We start from the raw sequence: 15,084 nt of genomic DNA, 5'->3' as shown, positions 1-15,084 counted from the left end.
TGACGTCTTGGGGAGGAAGGAAATCAGATCTACTGCTTAAATGGAAAGAATCAGCTTTTCTCCAAGTACTGATAATTGCTTTTGTCAAGCAGTCTTTAGCATGTTCTGGTCTATCATTCTTCTTAGGTTGTAGGGACAACTCTATGACATATTAGGAACTTTATCCTACCCATCTGTCTCACTGTGTGCATAGTCAAAATGCCAGAGTCATTTTAACATAAGCATTTGACAAACACTGTGCTCTATAATTTATATAAAAGTTAATTAAAAGAATTCAGGAAGTAAAACTGCAAACAATGAATGAGTGTCATTGTTTATGAACTCATAGGCTCCTTAAACAAAGGGGGCTAAATGTCATCCGATTAGCCCAAAGGCTGCCTACTTAGAAGTCATTTAAGTTGTTCAGGTTTTACACTGTTTAATCTAACTTCAAAGAACTCATTATCATTCTTTATTGCCACCATTACTTTCCTTTTTGAAACTCGGCCTCAAAGTCTAGATCTGGCTGGCTTAGAACTCCCTATATACACCAGGCTGGCCTCAAAGTCACAGAACCCTCCCTGCCCTGGCCCACCCCTGCCCCACTCTAAGATTAAAGGTATGCTAAACTCATTATTTTTAAAAGAAATAAAAATGAAAACACAGGATAGTCGCTTCTACAAATGCCCTTCTGCTAGGACAGCCACGCCAGGACAACTAATAGTCACCAAAGAGTAGTATTCCTTTCTAGTGAATTTTCATACGTACGTCAGGATTGCCCCATACTCCTCCTGTACTGCTTCCCTAGAATGAGCTCTCCTTTACACAATGTGATCACAGCAATAGAAATCAGACACCAGAAATTGCAGTGAATGCTACATCTAGCTATGGGTATCTTTGTGACCTAAAGCAGTGACCCTCGAACTTCCTGCAGGGTGAGCCATTTCTTATATTATTTACTCTGTCAACTACTAATAGTTTTTGCAAAACACACTCAAAATGAATTGTTAGTATTTTTGTCTGTCTGCTTTTATGTTTTGCTCTTATTTTTCACTGTGTGTGTGTGTGTGTGTGTGTGTGTGTGCATGTGAGTGTTAGGCTCATGTCACCTCATGTGCATTGAGATAAGAGGACACTCCTTGAGAGTGTCTCTCTTCTCCCACCCTGGGATCCCTCCTTTCAAAGACTTGCAAAATATAAGCCTAACTTTTTATTTCTGTTATCAGATTCAACAGATAACATCACCTTAAGTTTCTTTTTTAAAACTAGCTCACAGTGCACTGGGTTCTGCTGCAGCTCTTTATACATATCCGTCATGTTCTTTTGTTCTTATTTGTCCCTCTTCTCAACTGTCACTCTGTCACTGCTCCACCCTGCACTTGCTGTCCCACACCGTCCCGCAAAGAGGTATTCTCTCAAATTTCTGAAGTGACATTTGCAGCCCTTCCTCTCCAATGCTGTCCTTATCTGGCCAGCAAGCACCAAACACCTGTGGGGACACTGGTGTGAAGTCATAGGGCTCATATTTTGGGGCCCTGCTGAGCGTCAAACTCAAGACCCCGGTCCTCTACCGCTGAGTCCCCTCCTGGGACTGACACTGTCCCTCTACTGCTGAGCCCCCTCCTGGGACTGACACTGTCCCTCTACCGCCAAGCCACCCCTCCTTGTGCCCACACGTGGTACCGTGCATGGATTCCCGTAGGAGATATACTTTACCTCTGACATTCTTTCCAAAGCCCATTGAAGAAACTTTTTTGTTCATTTGCTCACTCATGTTTGATTTCTCCTTGATGATGTCATCGTCGCTAATGACATCAGCAGAAAACTTTTTCTTTTTCTTGTGTCGAGGCGGAAGCTTTTTTGGAAAAGTAAACATTGGGAATATCACAAGAAACATTGCAATGGCACAAAGAAGGAATCCACTCCACCTAAAAAATTGGGAAATGTCAGTTGTATTTATGGCTTCAGTTTGGGAGTAAGAACAAATCAGAGAATGAGGTTTTTCAGGATAAAAATACAGAGAAATCATTTTACCTTCATCAATTGTAAGGCAGAAGAGAACCAAACAAACTGAGAAAACAAAGATAACTTGCCTTCCTGTGGCATGAATGGAAAATTCATAATTATGCTAGGATTATAGTGAGCAATATACTAGCATATAACAAAACAACTGATCGGGATATCATTCAAGAAACCTGAACAGCTGTGCATCTGATAACACGATTATTTCTGCTACGGTGTGCATTTCATAATAGTTTTTGTTTTGTTTTATTTTCCTTTGTTTAAGTCCAAGTCTTCTGTAGCCCAAACTGGCCTCAATTGATTATTATTTTAGGGTGACCTTGACTATATTATCTGCCTCCCAAGTTCTAGGAGGATAGGCTTGAACCACCACACCTTGCTACAATAAATTCACTACAACAGTAGACTGTCTCCCAGGCTTTGAGGAGCAGTATATGCCACCACTCATTTTTTGAGACAGGGTTTCTCTGAATAGCTCCGGCTGTCTTAGATCTCACTCTGTAGACCAGGCTGGCCTCAAACTCACAGAGATCTGCCTACCTCTGCCTCCTGAATGATGGTGGTGCATACCCAGAGCATCCTTTTTTTTCCTTGAGAGAAAACAAATAACTCTTGTCAAATGTGGTTTGTTTTTCCATCCTTTTTACGCTGACGACTGAAGCTATCTATACCCCTAAGTCTATGCCCAGTGTGCATTTCTTATTGCTGATGGGGTTCAAATACTTCGCATACGTAAGCACTCATTGCTCATGCCCACTTATTCACAGTCTTTAACAAACCTGATGGGCATCAAAACATTCAGAGTTCACTTTTTTACATGAAGAACTTAAAAATAAGCCGGAGATGTAAGAAACCACCTCCCAGGAGCACAACAAGGTATACAGCTGAACTTGAGTACTATTTTGTGGTTTGTGTGCCAGAGAGCTACCTAGGGGGTGTATAACTGCCAATCTAGTGCTTGGGATGGGTTAGGAATTCAGAATTTTGCTCAATACATAAATTGAAAGAAGTGGGTTTTAAATGGGTGGTGGGAATCAGTGTGGAGGAACACAGCTGGATCAACACGGCTCCTTCAGAACCCCGCTGCTTACAGGCTCTCATCAGTCACTGCCTGCAGTGCAGCCCATTTGCCCTCTGGCCTCTGAGTTCCCCCAAACCTCTCCAGTGTCCACGTCACATCCTCCCTCCTCAAAACAGCAGGCAGTGGACTCGGGGCAGTAGTGAGTTGTGGCTTAGATACATCTGGGTTTGGACCCTGTCTTCACCACGTATCAACTAAGGAATCTCAATCTGCCTCCATCAGATTGGTGTGTCGGCACATCGGTAGCCATTTTCTTGCTAAACAACGAATGTGGGAGGACCCAGCCCAACTGCCGATGGTTCCACCCCTGGACATGTGGCCCTGAGTTAATGAAGGAATGATTTTACTTTTCCCAGTTGAATTTCTCATCTGAAAAGGTTTAAAAATGCTTCTGAGAGTGGTCAAATTTAAATAAGATGGTGCTTCTAACAAACCTAATAAAACATCCACTCCAGACCGACAGACCTTGGGAAGCAGCTGCTTTGGTTTTGTTTGTAATGTAGATACGCTCTCAGACTAGAGTCCTTCCCCTAGCCTGGGATGACGCAAAATTCCATGCGACCATTCGAGGTCCTCTTGTTTTTAAATCTTGAGGTCTTTATTTAATACTAATTGTGATATTGGCAGTAGTGCGCATGTGTGGCGGTCAGAGGACAACTTCGTGGCAACAGTCCTCTCCTTCAACCTTATACAGGTGCCTGGGAGTGAATTCAGGTAACCAGGCTTGCACATCGAGCTATGAGCTATTTTGCCAGTCCTCGAGATACAGTCTAACAGCCCAGAGGAAGGGAAGAATTACAACAAACAAATACAACTGGGAGAGCTTGGGGTCAACTGGTAGCAAAGCAAACCAGCTCACGTTCTTCAACAGCCTCAAGAAATAACCATGTGAAGCATTTGATGACGACAGCCTCTGAGCATACAGCTGAAGGGGACCCTGGGTGAAGCCATGGGCAGGAGAAGATGCAGCATGTGTTGGAAGAAGACACCTCCATAACAGTTACCATCAAAAGGCCAAGATAATGAAATCCTTCTCATGAAGCCTTCTTCAAACCAGTCACAGCTGGGCAGTAGACTGGCAAATGACCCCACTTCTGTGAGTTCCTTAACCCAGCACACCACACAGAAGCTTTATTCAAGTAATTCAACTCCCTGCATATTACCTGCCTGACCTGTAAAATGGGCATGATGCTAAAAATCTCCATTTGACTGCAAAAGGCTTAAACAAATATGTGTGTAAAGCTCTAGTATAAGGGCTTGTCCATCAGTAGGTGTCTAATACATGCCAACATAATGTTGTCCTCACTCCTTCAGCCTCTAGTCAATGAAAACTTATCTTTGGGTCTAAGTATTGTATTCAATGAGAATCATATTATGAGCAAGACTATAGAATTGCGGGGAGACCCTCCAATTCATTTTTAAAAACAGTCAGGTAGTTCTACACTGATGGCCATTCATAGAATTAAGATTACATTTCCAAGCTGGTACATAAAATTATCTGACTATTGCTAAAATTCAAAGCAATAAAGATGCCTTGGTCTGGTGCTGCAGGTCCATAATCCCAACTACTCAGAAAGCTGATGCAGGAGGACTGCAAATCCAAGGCCAGCTTTGGCTACAAATAAGTCAAGGCCAGCCTGAGCTGCTTGATGAGACTGGGAGTGAAAAATAAAAAGCTAAAAAAGAAGACTGGGACAGAGAGCTTTCTGGGTTTGCCCAAGACCTACATTCAACCCCTTACTGAACTGCAAAAAAGCAAAAACAAGCAAGCAAACACAACTACCTAAGGCCAGGGTGTACGGGAAGCCAAAGCAAGAGGAACTGATAGCCTCCATGGTCAACTCGTTCCTCACAACAACCCTACAGCCTAGGCACAGAAGCAATTTCCCGAAATCCACACAGCTCTTAGGAGCACAGTACGGGATTCAACTTGAGGGCCTGTGCTCCACAGTCTTTGCCATTAGCTGACAGACGTCTGTCGAGCAGAACACTGGGAAATGACAGCATCAGGCACAGGGCAGACTAAGGCTCCTGTGGTCCTTCCTCCCATCACCCTTCTGCCCGTGCATCTGTCTTTCCCTTCCCAAGTTCCCTTCCTACTGCACTGGCCCGAGGATATCTAAGTAGGACACAGGGTGTACACTGGACATTCATAAGTATATTTTAGGAATCTGTTTTCTAACAATGAAAAACAATTTCTACTCTGACTCATTCCAGAACTGCAATGAAAACAGCTGAGATGAAACTCCTCACTCTCTGTCTAGACCTCAAAGGCTTGCCATTTCCCCACTGCTGACAAGGGCACCCTGTTCGTGTGACTCAAAGGCTCTGCAGGCCGAGGCCACGTGGGTCTTAGTCCATCTCCCTTCAATGAGGGTTACAATAAAATCAAAACTGTCACATGGCCTCCTTAGTATCTGTTAACTGCTTAGAAATTTGTGTTAAGCATATTTCCCACCAACCACAGAGTCACATGGCTCTTTTTCTCTAATAAAATAGAGTAAATATTTTCAGTTACTGGCTTTGCTCTCATAAAGAAAGAACGTGTTTTACTCAAGTTGAGGCCCATGAGAAATTAAAACACAAGTCTGGCTCTGCAGATAAATAGTATACCACCTGATGTTGAAATTGTCCCAAGGCCGGAGCATCACTAATGTGGCAGGACTCTCAAAGTCTAGCAAGTAAGAAAAGAACTAAATGTACATATGGGGGAAACTGTTTCCAAAAAGAAAATATCCCGCTCAGAGTGGAGAAACGGAAAGGGAGGGCTGCAGATCTGAGTCCGAGAGGACTCACAGATCTGAGCCGCAGAGGACAGGTGCACTCCATAGCTTTTTGTCATCTCCATACTAACTACTGTCACCAGGAAAGAAGGACTCCCAACTGGGGAACACTTCCATCAGACTGGTGTGTGGGCAAGTCTTCGAGCATGTTCTTGCTTAATGATGGATGTAAGGGGACCCAGCCCATTGTGGTGGTTCCAACCCTAGGCAGGTGACCCTGAGTTAGGTAAGGACACAAGCTGTGCAAGCCATGAAGAGCGGGTCAGCAAGCATCTTCCCTCCATGGTTTCTGCTTTGAGCTCCTGGCCTAAGAGTTTCTGCCTTGGCTCCCCTCAGTGATGGACTATACTCTGCAAACTGACATAAATCCTTTGTTCCCCCAAATTAGGTTTGGTCAGTGTTTTATCACAGTAACAAAAACCTAAGTAGAACAGAAAGTTTTTTTTTTTTCTCTACATCATAGAAAAGGGACATGGGGTTAAAACAGTCTTCCTGGAAAGTCCTCTCTGGGTCAAGACGCCCTCTTCCTGCACTCTGCTTTGAACAGAAGTGACCCAGTCACGTCTGTGTTAGCTTCCTACTGCTGCTCTGACAAGCAACATCACATGGAGTGACTCTCAGTTCCAACAGCATGCTGGGTCAGCTCTTGACTCTGGGTTGTGAGGACCGACTGCACATCCCGTGAAAGTGCAGGCTAAAGAAGACAGTCTGCTCTCCCTAACTTGTAGAGGCCCTGCCTGCAATTCTTTTGTTCACAGGCTTCATTCATCTCCAAAGTGAATGCCAGGATCTCCTCTTTAATCAGCAGAGGTCCTGAATCTGGTCATCTCTCTCCCCCTTCACCAAAGATACCCTCCCCCACAAAGCCCTTAATGTGACTCCCCTCCACAAAAGTCCCCTCACCACATAAGGCCCCACATTCATAAGCTCTGGAGATAAAAAAAAAATGGCTGTTGGTAGGGGAAATTCTTCTATCTCATTACAGGCAATGACATTACAGCTATGTCTCGATAGCTACCTTCTCCTTTTTGCTAGGGAAATTGTAAATGTGGAGCAGTAGTGACTGGCCATCTATAGTAAGAAGTGAAATAGAAAATGTGGAAAACACTCACCAGTTTCCAATGAAACGAGGGTCGCTCTGATCAAGGTGAATGGGATTTCTGGGATGCACATAAAAGCCGATGAGTAGCCCACCTAGTAAGTATCCTACTGCAGGGCCGAGAGCTCCCATGACATACATGATGGCTGGGGAGACAGAAGGGGAAGGGGGACAGAAGCAACGTCACATAAGGCCTTATATGAACACAGCTGTGTTCAGTGGCTATCTTCTGAAATGTCCATGCTGACACTGGTCTTCAAATGCTGCCTTTCCTGCATTGTCCCCTCTGGCCTTCTTTTTGCACCACAGTCACCTAAACGAGCTTGTAGTTGCTTCTGCTTTGGCTTCTAACATGAGTATCCAGGCCACACTCTAGAACCACGACATTAAAACTTCCCTTTTATTAGCATGCATCGATTGTGTATAATGTGTTTTCATTGTAGCATTGTTACACATACATGTAGTATTCATACCCTCAACTCTGTTCCCTTCACACCAATCCCTCTCCTGGTTCCTCCTCAGCTTTCTTGTCACTAATTTTGTAAGTAAGTATCATTGTGATTGCTTACAGGGTCCTGGACAAGAGATTTAAATTCAATTTTTGAAGGTTGAGACCCAGGCTAGTTAATGAGGCTATATTGACTAATCAAAAGAAGAGAGAAAGGGGGGGAGAGGAAAGAAAGTATTCTCCAAGAAGAAAAACAATAGGTGTCATTTGTCACAGCTGGGACATTCTAACCAGATGACAAATCTGGGGGGGGGGGGCAGAGTTATTCTGAATGCTGGATTCAGCTGAACTAGCAGGTGACAGGCAGCCATTATTCAAGTGCCCACCACCTGCTAATGTTTTTCCTAACTACCATTTTAGAATCCAATGAGGTTTTAGAATACATTTGGTTCATTGATAATTGAGGAAACGTATTTTAAAAAAGAGTAAATACTCCCTAAATGACATTATTCAAAAAGTCTATGTGGAAACCATCAACCACTGATTAACCAGAAACCAGTTTGTTAAAACCCCGTGTAAAGAGCTGGGTGAGGATATCTCACTGTACACAGGTCAGAAAGGCAGTCCCTGGATTCAAAAACCTTTTGCCATCAAAGTGAATTTGTATCAAAAAAAAAAAGAACAAAGTTATTAGCGTTATTTCACTAGGTTTTTGAGACATGGAGGTACCCCAAGCTAGCCCTGACTTGGGCTGGTCTTGCATTAAGCTCCAGGTTATGAAGGAACAGGTACACACACACTTGCCACCACCACCATTTCTGACTCTGCTTCCTTTATCCACATTTCTATTTTCACATCTATAATTTAAATTTTTGAAATGCCACGTTGGAAATCTTGAGGTGGCCTATGGAGTTCCTTGAAAGTCGCTGAAAACTCTGGACTCATTTTCTCCAACTAAACTCCATCTTTGGGGACAGATCCACAGACATTTTCAAGTCACTGCGGCACACAGGGTGAGAATAACAGACACCGGTATTAAGCATTTCTCATATTACCTCTGTCATTCATCTGTAACCACCAAATAGATGGGATGTTTAAGCACCTCGCCTTCAAACAGCACATCATTACCAGAAAATTATCAGACTGGCTTCAGTTGACTTCATTATCTACACCTGAATAAATTCTGATCCTGTCACTGCTCTTAAAATCACAGACAAGACCAAGACTGATAGTTAATCCGTTTGCTCACTTTCTACAGCGTTACAAACGTAAGCCCCAGTGCTCATTTTACAGAATCGTCCACCACTGCAGTACAACTGTGCTTCCATTGCCCTTGGAAGTCCAGAACAGAGGCAAACCTCATATAAGTGGTGCCCTTCCAGAATCGTGTTTCTCATGTATAAAATCAGGACTATGACATACACCTTGATAACCAATCTGTCCACAGCCTCCTTTGTCAACCAAAGATAGAAAGCGCTTCTTTAAGGTGTGCACAGGAAGATAAAATTAATGTTTACAATGCTGAGCAAGCCACACCCACTTAGAACTTGACTCTGTAATGAAGCCAAAGTGGACATGAGCCTCCATCCCCAAACAGTTCTGGAGAGAAAGAGGCTGTCTTATTCACATAGATCTGGAAGGGGTGCTGAGGTCCCGCTGTTTACACCTGTGCACAATAGCACCGGTGCATGAAGACGATCGTGTCTGTACAGCAACCCCACACAGTTCCTCGGCAGATGAGAATCCATCAGACAACAGTCACCAGAGAAGCTTTCTAAACTAGAGATGAAACTTCCAAAATTCGGTAATATAACATCTCTCTAGCCTTCTTCCACAAAGGTTCCTAAGTCTTGGGGTGGCGGGGGGTTGGGGGGGTGATGCACACATTCGTCTGTGGCTGAGCACTCTGAAACCTTGGTGTAAGCGTCCCTAACCCTGTGACTCTTACAGTCTACATGTAACCATACTACATGGGAGATGGCCCCAAGTTCTCCTAGCAACACAAGACGCAGCCTGGCCCCTTTCACCACAATAGCTGTGGACTTCGAGCGCTGGGGAGATGAGAAGGCCCTGAGCTGCAGGTGTGGTCTTGTTGGGATGTGGAGGCCCTGAGCTGCAGGTGTGGTCTTGTTGGGACATGGAGGCCCTGAGCTGCAGGTGTGGTCTTGTTGGGATGTGGAGGCCCTGAGCTGCAGGTGTGGTCTTGTTGGGACATGGAGGCCCTGAGCTGCAGGTGTGGTCTTGTTGGGATGTGGAGGCCCTGAGCTGCAGGTGTGGTCTTGTTGGGACGTGGAGGCCCTGAGCTGCAGGTGTGGCCTTGTTGGGACGTGGAGGCCCTGAGCTGCAGGTGTGGTCTTGTTGGGACGTGGAGGTCCTGAGCTGCAGGTGTGGTCTTGTTGGGACGTGGAGGCCCTGAGCTGCAGGTGTGGTCTTGTTGGGACATGGAGGCCCTGAGCTGCAGGTGTGGTCTTGTTGGGATGTGGAGGCCCTGAGCTGCAGGTGTGGTCTTGTTGGGACATGGACGCCCGGAGCTGCAGGTGTGGTCTTGTTGGGATGTGGAGGCCCTGAGCTGCAGGTGTGGTCTTGTTGGGACGTGGAGGCCCTGAGCTGCAGATGTGGTCTTGTTGGGACGTGGAGGCCCTGAGCTGCAGGTGTGGTCTTGATGGGATGTGGAGGCCCTAGCTGCAGGTGTGGTCTTGATGGGACGTGGAGGCCCTGAGCTGCAGGTGTGGTCTTGTTGGGATGTGGAGGCCGCTGAGCTGCAGGTGTGGTCTTGTTGGGACGTGGAGGCCCTGAAAGCCCTACCTAGGCCTCTGATTTTCAAGCACTTTCTTCTTAAATGAAAGTATTCCAAATGAGTTTGTGTTGTTACAGGCTGCCTGGAGTTTTCTAGGAGAGAGGTCTTGCCCGCCGGGTACTTTTCCTAATGCCCCAGCGCCAAGGGCAAGGTTTCTCTTTAATTGTGCAAATCTCTTTAATAATTACCTTGATTTTGTTCTCAGCTACCTGCCAACTTTAGATTAGCTCATGCTGCTTTCTTTGTCAAGCTACATTTTTCACATTTTTCTGCTCTATTATCAACTCACTGTAAGTTTGGATTGAAACAGTAGCACCATGCCAGATCCTAATGTATGCATGTTGTCTTGAAACTTCCTCTGTGGGAGGCAGAGCGAGGTCTCAGTGATTAGCTGCTCATGTGGCGTAAGGGTTTAAGGAGAATGGTGATTTTTCTCCCATGTCACCCCATTAGGAGAATAGGTAACTTCTAAATCTAAGGTCTCTGAAGAGCAACCACTGGCTCTAAACATGCCAGGACACCGCCTCATCTACTCCTAAGAAGCCCTGGAGACCGCAGTGGAGACTAGGGAGAGGGGGCAAAGTCACCTGTGGCATATCCTCCTGAATATCCTCAGCCCCTGGCAAGCTATCATTTCCATTTCAAGAAGAATTAAAAGATATTCCTCCTTCATCGCAAAACCCCTGGGCTGCAATGAAGGCAGTTGCAGACAAGGTTATTCAGGTGAGTTGATTCCGACTCTATGGTGTAGCTTTTTTTTTTTTTTTTTTTTGGATTTGGTTCTCGAGACAGGGTTTCTCTGTGTAGCCCTGGCTGTCCTGGAACTCACTCTGTAGACCAGGCTGGCCTCGAACTCAGAAATCCGCCTGCCTCTGCCTCCCAGAGTGCTGGGATTAAAGGCGTGCGCCACCATCGCCCGGCCATGGTGTAGCTTTTTTAAGTCTACAGTACCTGTTGGATTATTCAGTCTGCCTCTCTACCCAGTCCTGAACCACAAGAAATGATTCCAGAATTCCTGGCTGTAGTTAGCTGTCCATCCATGTGCTTTGTGGAATATGGGAAACTGAATGGCCCAGGCACAATCAAAAAGATTCCAGTATCATGTCAGCCTATGGAAGCCTTTCTGGCTTCACATCCTAGTACTGAAAAAGTCACTCCTTTAGCTGCACCCTTTTTGAGAAGGTACTGGGGCAAGCCAGGGTATTGCAAAGGTAAATACGACTGACCAAGGGTCTCCCAGCAAAGAAACACATAAAACTCTGATTCAAGGTGAATTAATTAGATGGGACATCAACAATATGCTGGGGACTGGAGGGGAAGAAGGATTTGCTGTAATAAGTCAAGGGAGAAGGCCTTGTCAAAGGGTGACAAGGCCTAAGCCTCTTGGGGTGTAGGCAGAGCAACCCGCATTGGCAAAGGCCCCAAAGTCTGGAAGTGTGCTCGGGACGCTGCAAGAATCCGTGGTACTTTATTTGTGGTAGCTAAGCCTGAAAACACCTAGAAGATCTGAGAATAAGCAGACAGAAAACTGTGGTAAGTTCATACACTAGAAGACTGCTCATCAGTCTTAAAGAATAAATTAAATAAATAAATTAATTAATTAAAAATTAAAAAAAGAATAAATTAATGATACATGCTAAAACATGGAGACATTTCAAAATCTCAAATGCATGAAGGAGACCCGCCTATAGGGCCTCGTCCTTAGACCTCAGTGCACAGGCAACTGGGTGAGAGCAAGTGGGCAGATCCTCTCCCCTGAGGGCAGTGAGACCGGCCGGTAGTTTCTTCTCCTGTGGAAACATTGACTGTGGAGGAGAAAGTCACTCTCTCTGGGCAGTGGTCGGTAGGTGCTGACACCTAGGTTGGTGAGTCAGGTATAGTCCATGGCATCTCCATCTTTGCTATCTCTCCTGACAAAGTCCATGAATTCTGAGAACCCAGAGTACCAACTCCTGCCGTGTCCAGAGCCTGAGCATTCAAGGGCACTCACCCTTCCCCTCGCATTCTGCTTGTTTGAGGGTAGAATTCATTGAGAGAACCGCTACCCCCAGCTAGGGTGGACATCTTTTTTTCCTGCCTATTGAGTCTGTAAGGCCTCTACTTCCAGTCAAAGCAAGTCCATTTCCTTTTGGCATACACCCCCTGCACATCTATCTGATCTTCACAGCCTGTTCTCCATTAGACCATGTCCCACATGATTCACTGGTGGCAGGTGACCAAAGCAGGCCAGCCAGATGCTGTTCTCAGCCCAAAGATTTCCTCTATGCCCATATGGCCCAGTCCCAGACTTCTCTAGAACTCTGCTCAAACACCACTCTATAGAGCAGCCATGGCTCCCCATAGGGTCTATGTAGGGGAAGATTCCCTAATTGTTTGATTGAGTAAATAAAGACAGTAGAAGCCAAACACTGGATGAAGATATAGAGGCAGGTTTTACAGGCCCAGGAGGAAGAGGCGGAGATGAAATTGAGAAAGGGCTTTTCAGACAGACTGTGGAGGGGAGAAGACAGACACCATGTAGGCCTCAAGGCTATTAGATCCAGTGGTGGAATTCTAATATAGAATAGCCGATGAATTTAGGACAATAGATTCTGAGCCCAGTGGTTGTGTCATTTGGCTGATTTTAAAATCTTAAGATTGTCTGGTGTTTTCCATTCACGACTATTCAGGTAGGAGAGAAGGCTGACTGGGGAGCAGTCGCTGGTGGTTGGCAGAGCCAGCTGTGAGGGTGGACCATGAGCAACAGCTCCAGGCGCTCTCTGGAGGGACAGTTGTTGGGTCACTTAGTAAGCCAGCAGGGGGAGCTGGGTGAGATGGCCATTTCCAGCACCAGGCAAAGAGCAAGCAGAGACTGGGGGAGCTAGCCATGGGGCGGTCGGTCATTAGAGGCTGGTGCGCTAGCCTCGAGATGTTGAGAGAGCTTGGGCAGAGCTCTGGAGAAAGAGCAAGTGTGGAATATAAAATACACACAACAGGTCTACACACAGTCCAACACCGGCAGCCATCACCACTCCCTGATGCCCTGCCTGTTGGAATTTCCTTCAGCACACATGTGTGGGATGCTCTCCTTGACCTTTGGTGTCTGCCTCTCTCACGGGACTGTCAGCTCTGTGGGACCGGGGACTACTTGTCATGGCCTCACTATCGATGGCTGAGGAGTGCTGACCATAAGCTGATAAAGATGTGTTCAATGGAGACAAGATGAAGACTCAGAGCTGTGAATCTTAAGCAAATGAACAAAAGCAGTGGGGCCCTCATCCTTAGGACAGAGCCTAAGCTGTAGTTTACTGGCTTTCAGGGGACCCTGTCCATCCTTGATAGCCTTCTATTTTTCCTCCCACCCCATAGTTTGTGACGTACAAGGTTGGTCGCTGCTGTTTACAGCCACAGAGCCCTCAAATTCGCCGTTGCCACGTGCGGTGCATCACCCTCCCTAGATGCAGTTTCTTGAGACCTCACAGCCTGGATTGCCACACAGTCTGAACTTGGTCTTTTACTTATTGGAGTCCACACCCAAGCTGATCCCTGCCCCCGGCATCTCCCCGCCCTTACAGAGAGCTCTCTACGTCCTCACAGGACCAGGACTTATCTTCTCAGCTGCCCATGGAGCGTCACTAACCTCGGGAACTGAGACAGACAGTGGGCTAGCTATAACTGTGAGTTGGGTCTAGGCTTGCCCTAAATCCATGCCACGGACTTGTGCTCTCTATATATGCCTGAGAACCTCAAATGCCTATTGAACTTGGCACGGGACAGAGTGACGTGAGGACACATGTCATACGTGCTTAGTGGCACAGCTACTGAAGATAACACACATGAAAAGCAATCCGCACTTCCGCAGTATCACAACTCTCACTCTGGTTGCATTCCAGTTCCTGGAAGACTGCCAATGACTTCATTGCACCAGAGCAACAGATGTAAAGGAAATACCCCGTCCCTCATTTCTTCCACTCACCAGTACAGGGGTAAGGGCTCTTCATTCTCAGGTATTTTGAGAAGTGATTTTTTTTCCTTTTAGAAGATTCAATTACTTTGACACAGACCTGACAGCAAAAGACCAGCTGCCACAGCAGTCGGGGAACAGTCTGTCACCTGCTAAGGCATCCAGGGAGCATCTTGGGTCATGAAGGAGAGGGGCATGGGCCTTAAATAGATCCCTTGATTCGTCTTCTTCTAGAAGCAACCACTGACTTGCATTAAGAATCCTCCCATGCTTGTTTCTCTTCCTGGGTCACCCTGCCCAGCCTTGATATGAGGGAGCTGCCAAGTCTTATTGTAACCTGTTATGCCATGTTAGGTTGATATCTCTGGGGGGTCTGCCCTTTTCTGAAAGGAAACAGAGGAATGGATGGAGGGGGTGGGGGACATTGGGGGAGAGGGACAGGGAAGAGAGGAGAGAGGGGGAACTGTGGTTAGGATGTAATACATGACACAGAGAGATAGACAGGAAGGAAGGAAAGAAGGAAGGAAGGGAGGAAGGAAGGAAGGAGAGAGGGAGGAAGGAAAAGAGAGGGAGGGAGAGAGAGAGGGAGAGGGAGAAGGAGAGGGAGAGAGACAGAGGGAGGGAGGAAGAGGGAGGAAGGAAGGGAGGGAGGGAGGGAGGGAGAGAGAGAGAGAGAGAGAGAGAGAGAGAGAGAGAGAGAGAGAGAGAGAGAGAGAGAGAATGTAAGTAAGTCCAACCCTGAGGGCCACATCTAGGTGGCTAGCTATGGGGCTGCAGGGCTCGGTGTCCATGGCTCAGATTACCACTACAGAACGTGGAGATCTCCATGGCTCTAGGCAGTTACCAGGGACCATGTGGGTGTCTAGGAGCTGAGCAGAACCGTCTCTGCCCCTCACTGGCTGTAGCACTCAGGAGAGCAGGTCATGCACTTC

At 46.3% G+C, this 15,084-nt stretch overlaps 1 protein-coding gene across 5 annotated transcripts in view; it reads right to left on the bottom strand.

The window, feature by feature from the left end:
- Slco5a1 (solute carrier organic anion transporter family member 5A1) overlaps window positions 1-15,084 on the bottom strand; it is a 125,615-nt gene that overhangs the window by 59,435 nt on the left and 51,096 nt on the right. For all 5 annotated transcript variants that reach the window (XM_052175951.1, XM_052175953.1, XM_052175954.1 and 2 more), the window contains exons 3-4: window positions 6,978-7,110; window positions 1,696-1,907 (exon numbers count right to left, since the gene is read on the bottom strand). In XM_052175951.1, coding sequence (XP_052031911.1) covers window positions 1,696-1,907; window positions 6,978-7,110 — 345 coding nt within the window. The remainder of the gene's footprint in view (window positions 1-1,695; window positions 1,908-6,977; window positions 7,111-15,084) is intronic.

This window comes from Apodemus sylvaticus, chromosome 3 (genome assembly GCF_947179515.1).
Source record: "Apodemus sylvaticus chromosome 3, mApoSyl1.1, whole genome shotgun sequence".
In the NCBI taxonomy this organism is placed as follows: domain Eukaryota; kingdom Metazoa; phylum Chordata; class Mammalia; order Rodentia; family Muridae; genus Apodemus; species Apodemus sylvaticus.
Note: the sequence above shows the minus strand (reverse complement) of the source record. Positions and strands in the feature narration are given on the sequence as shown.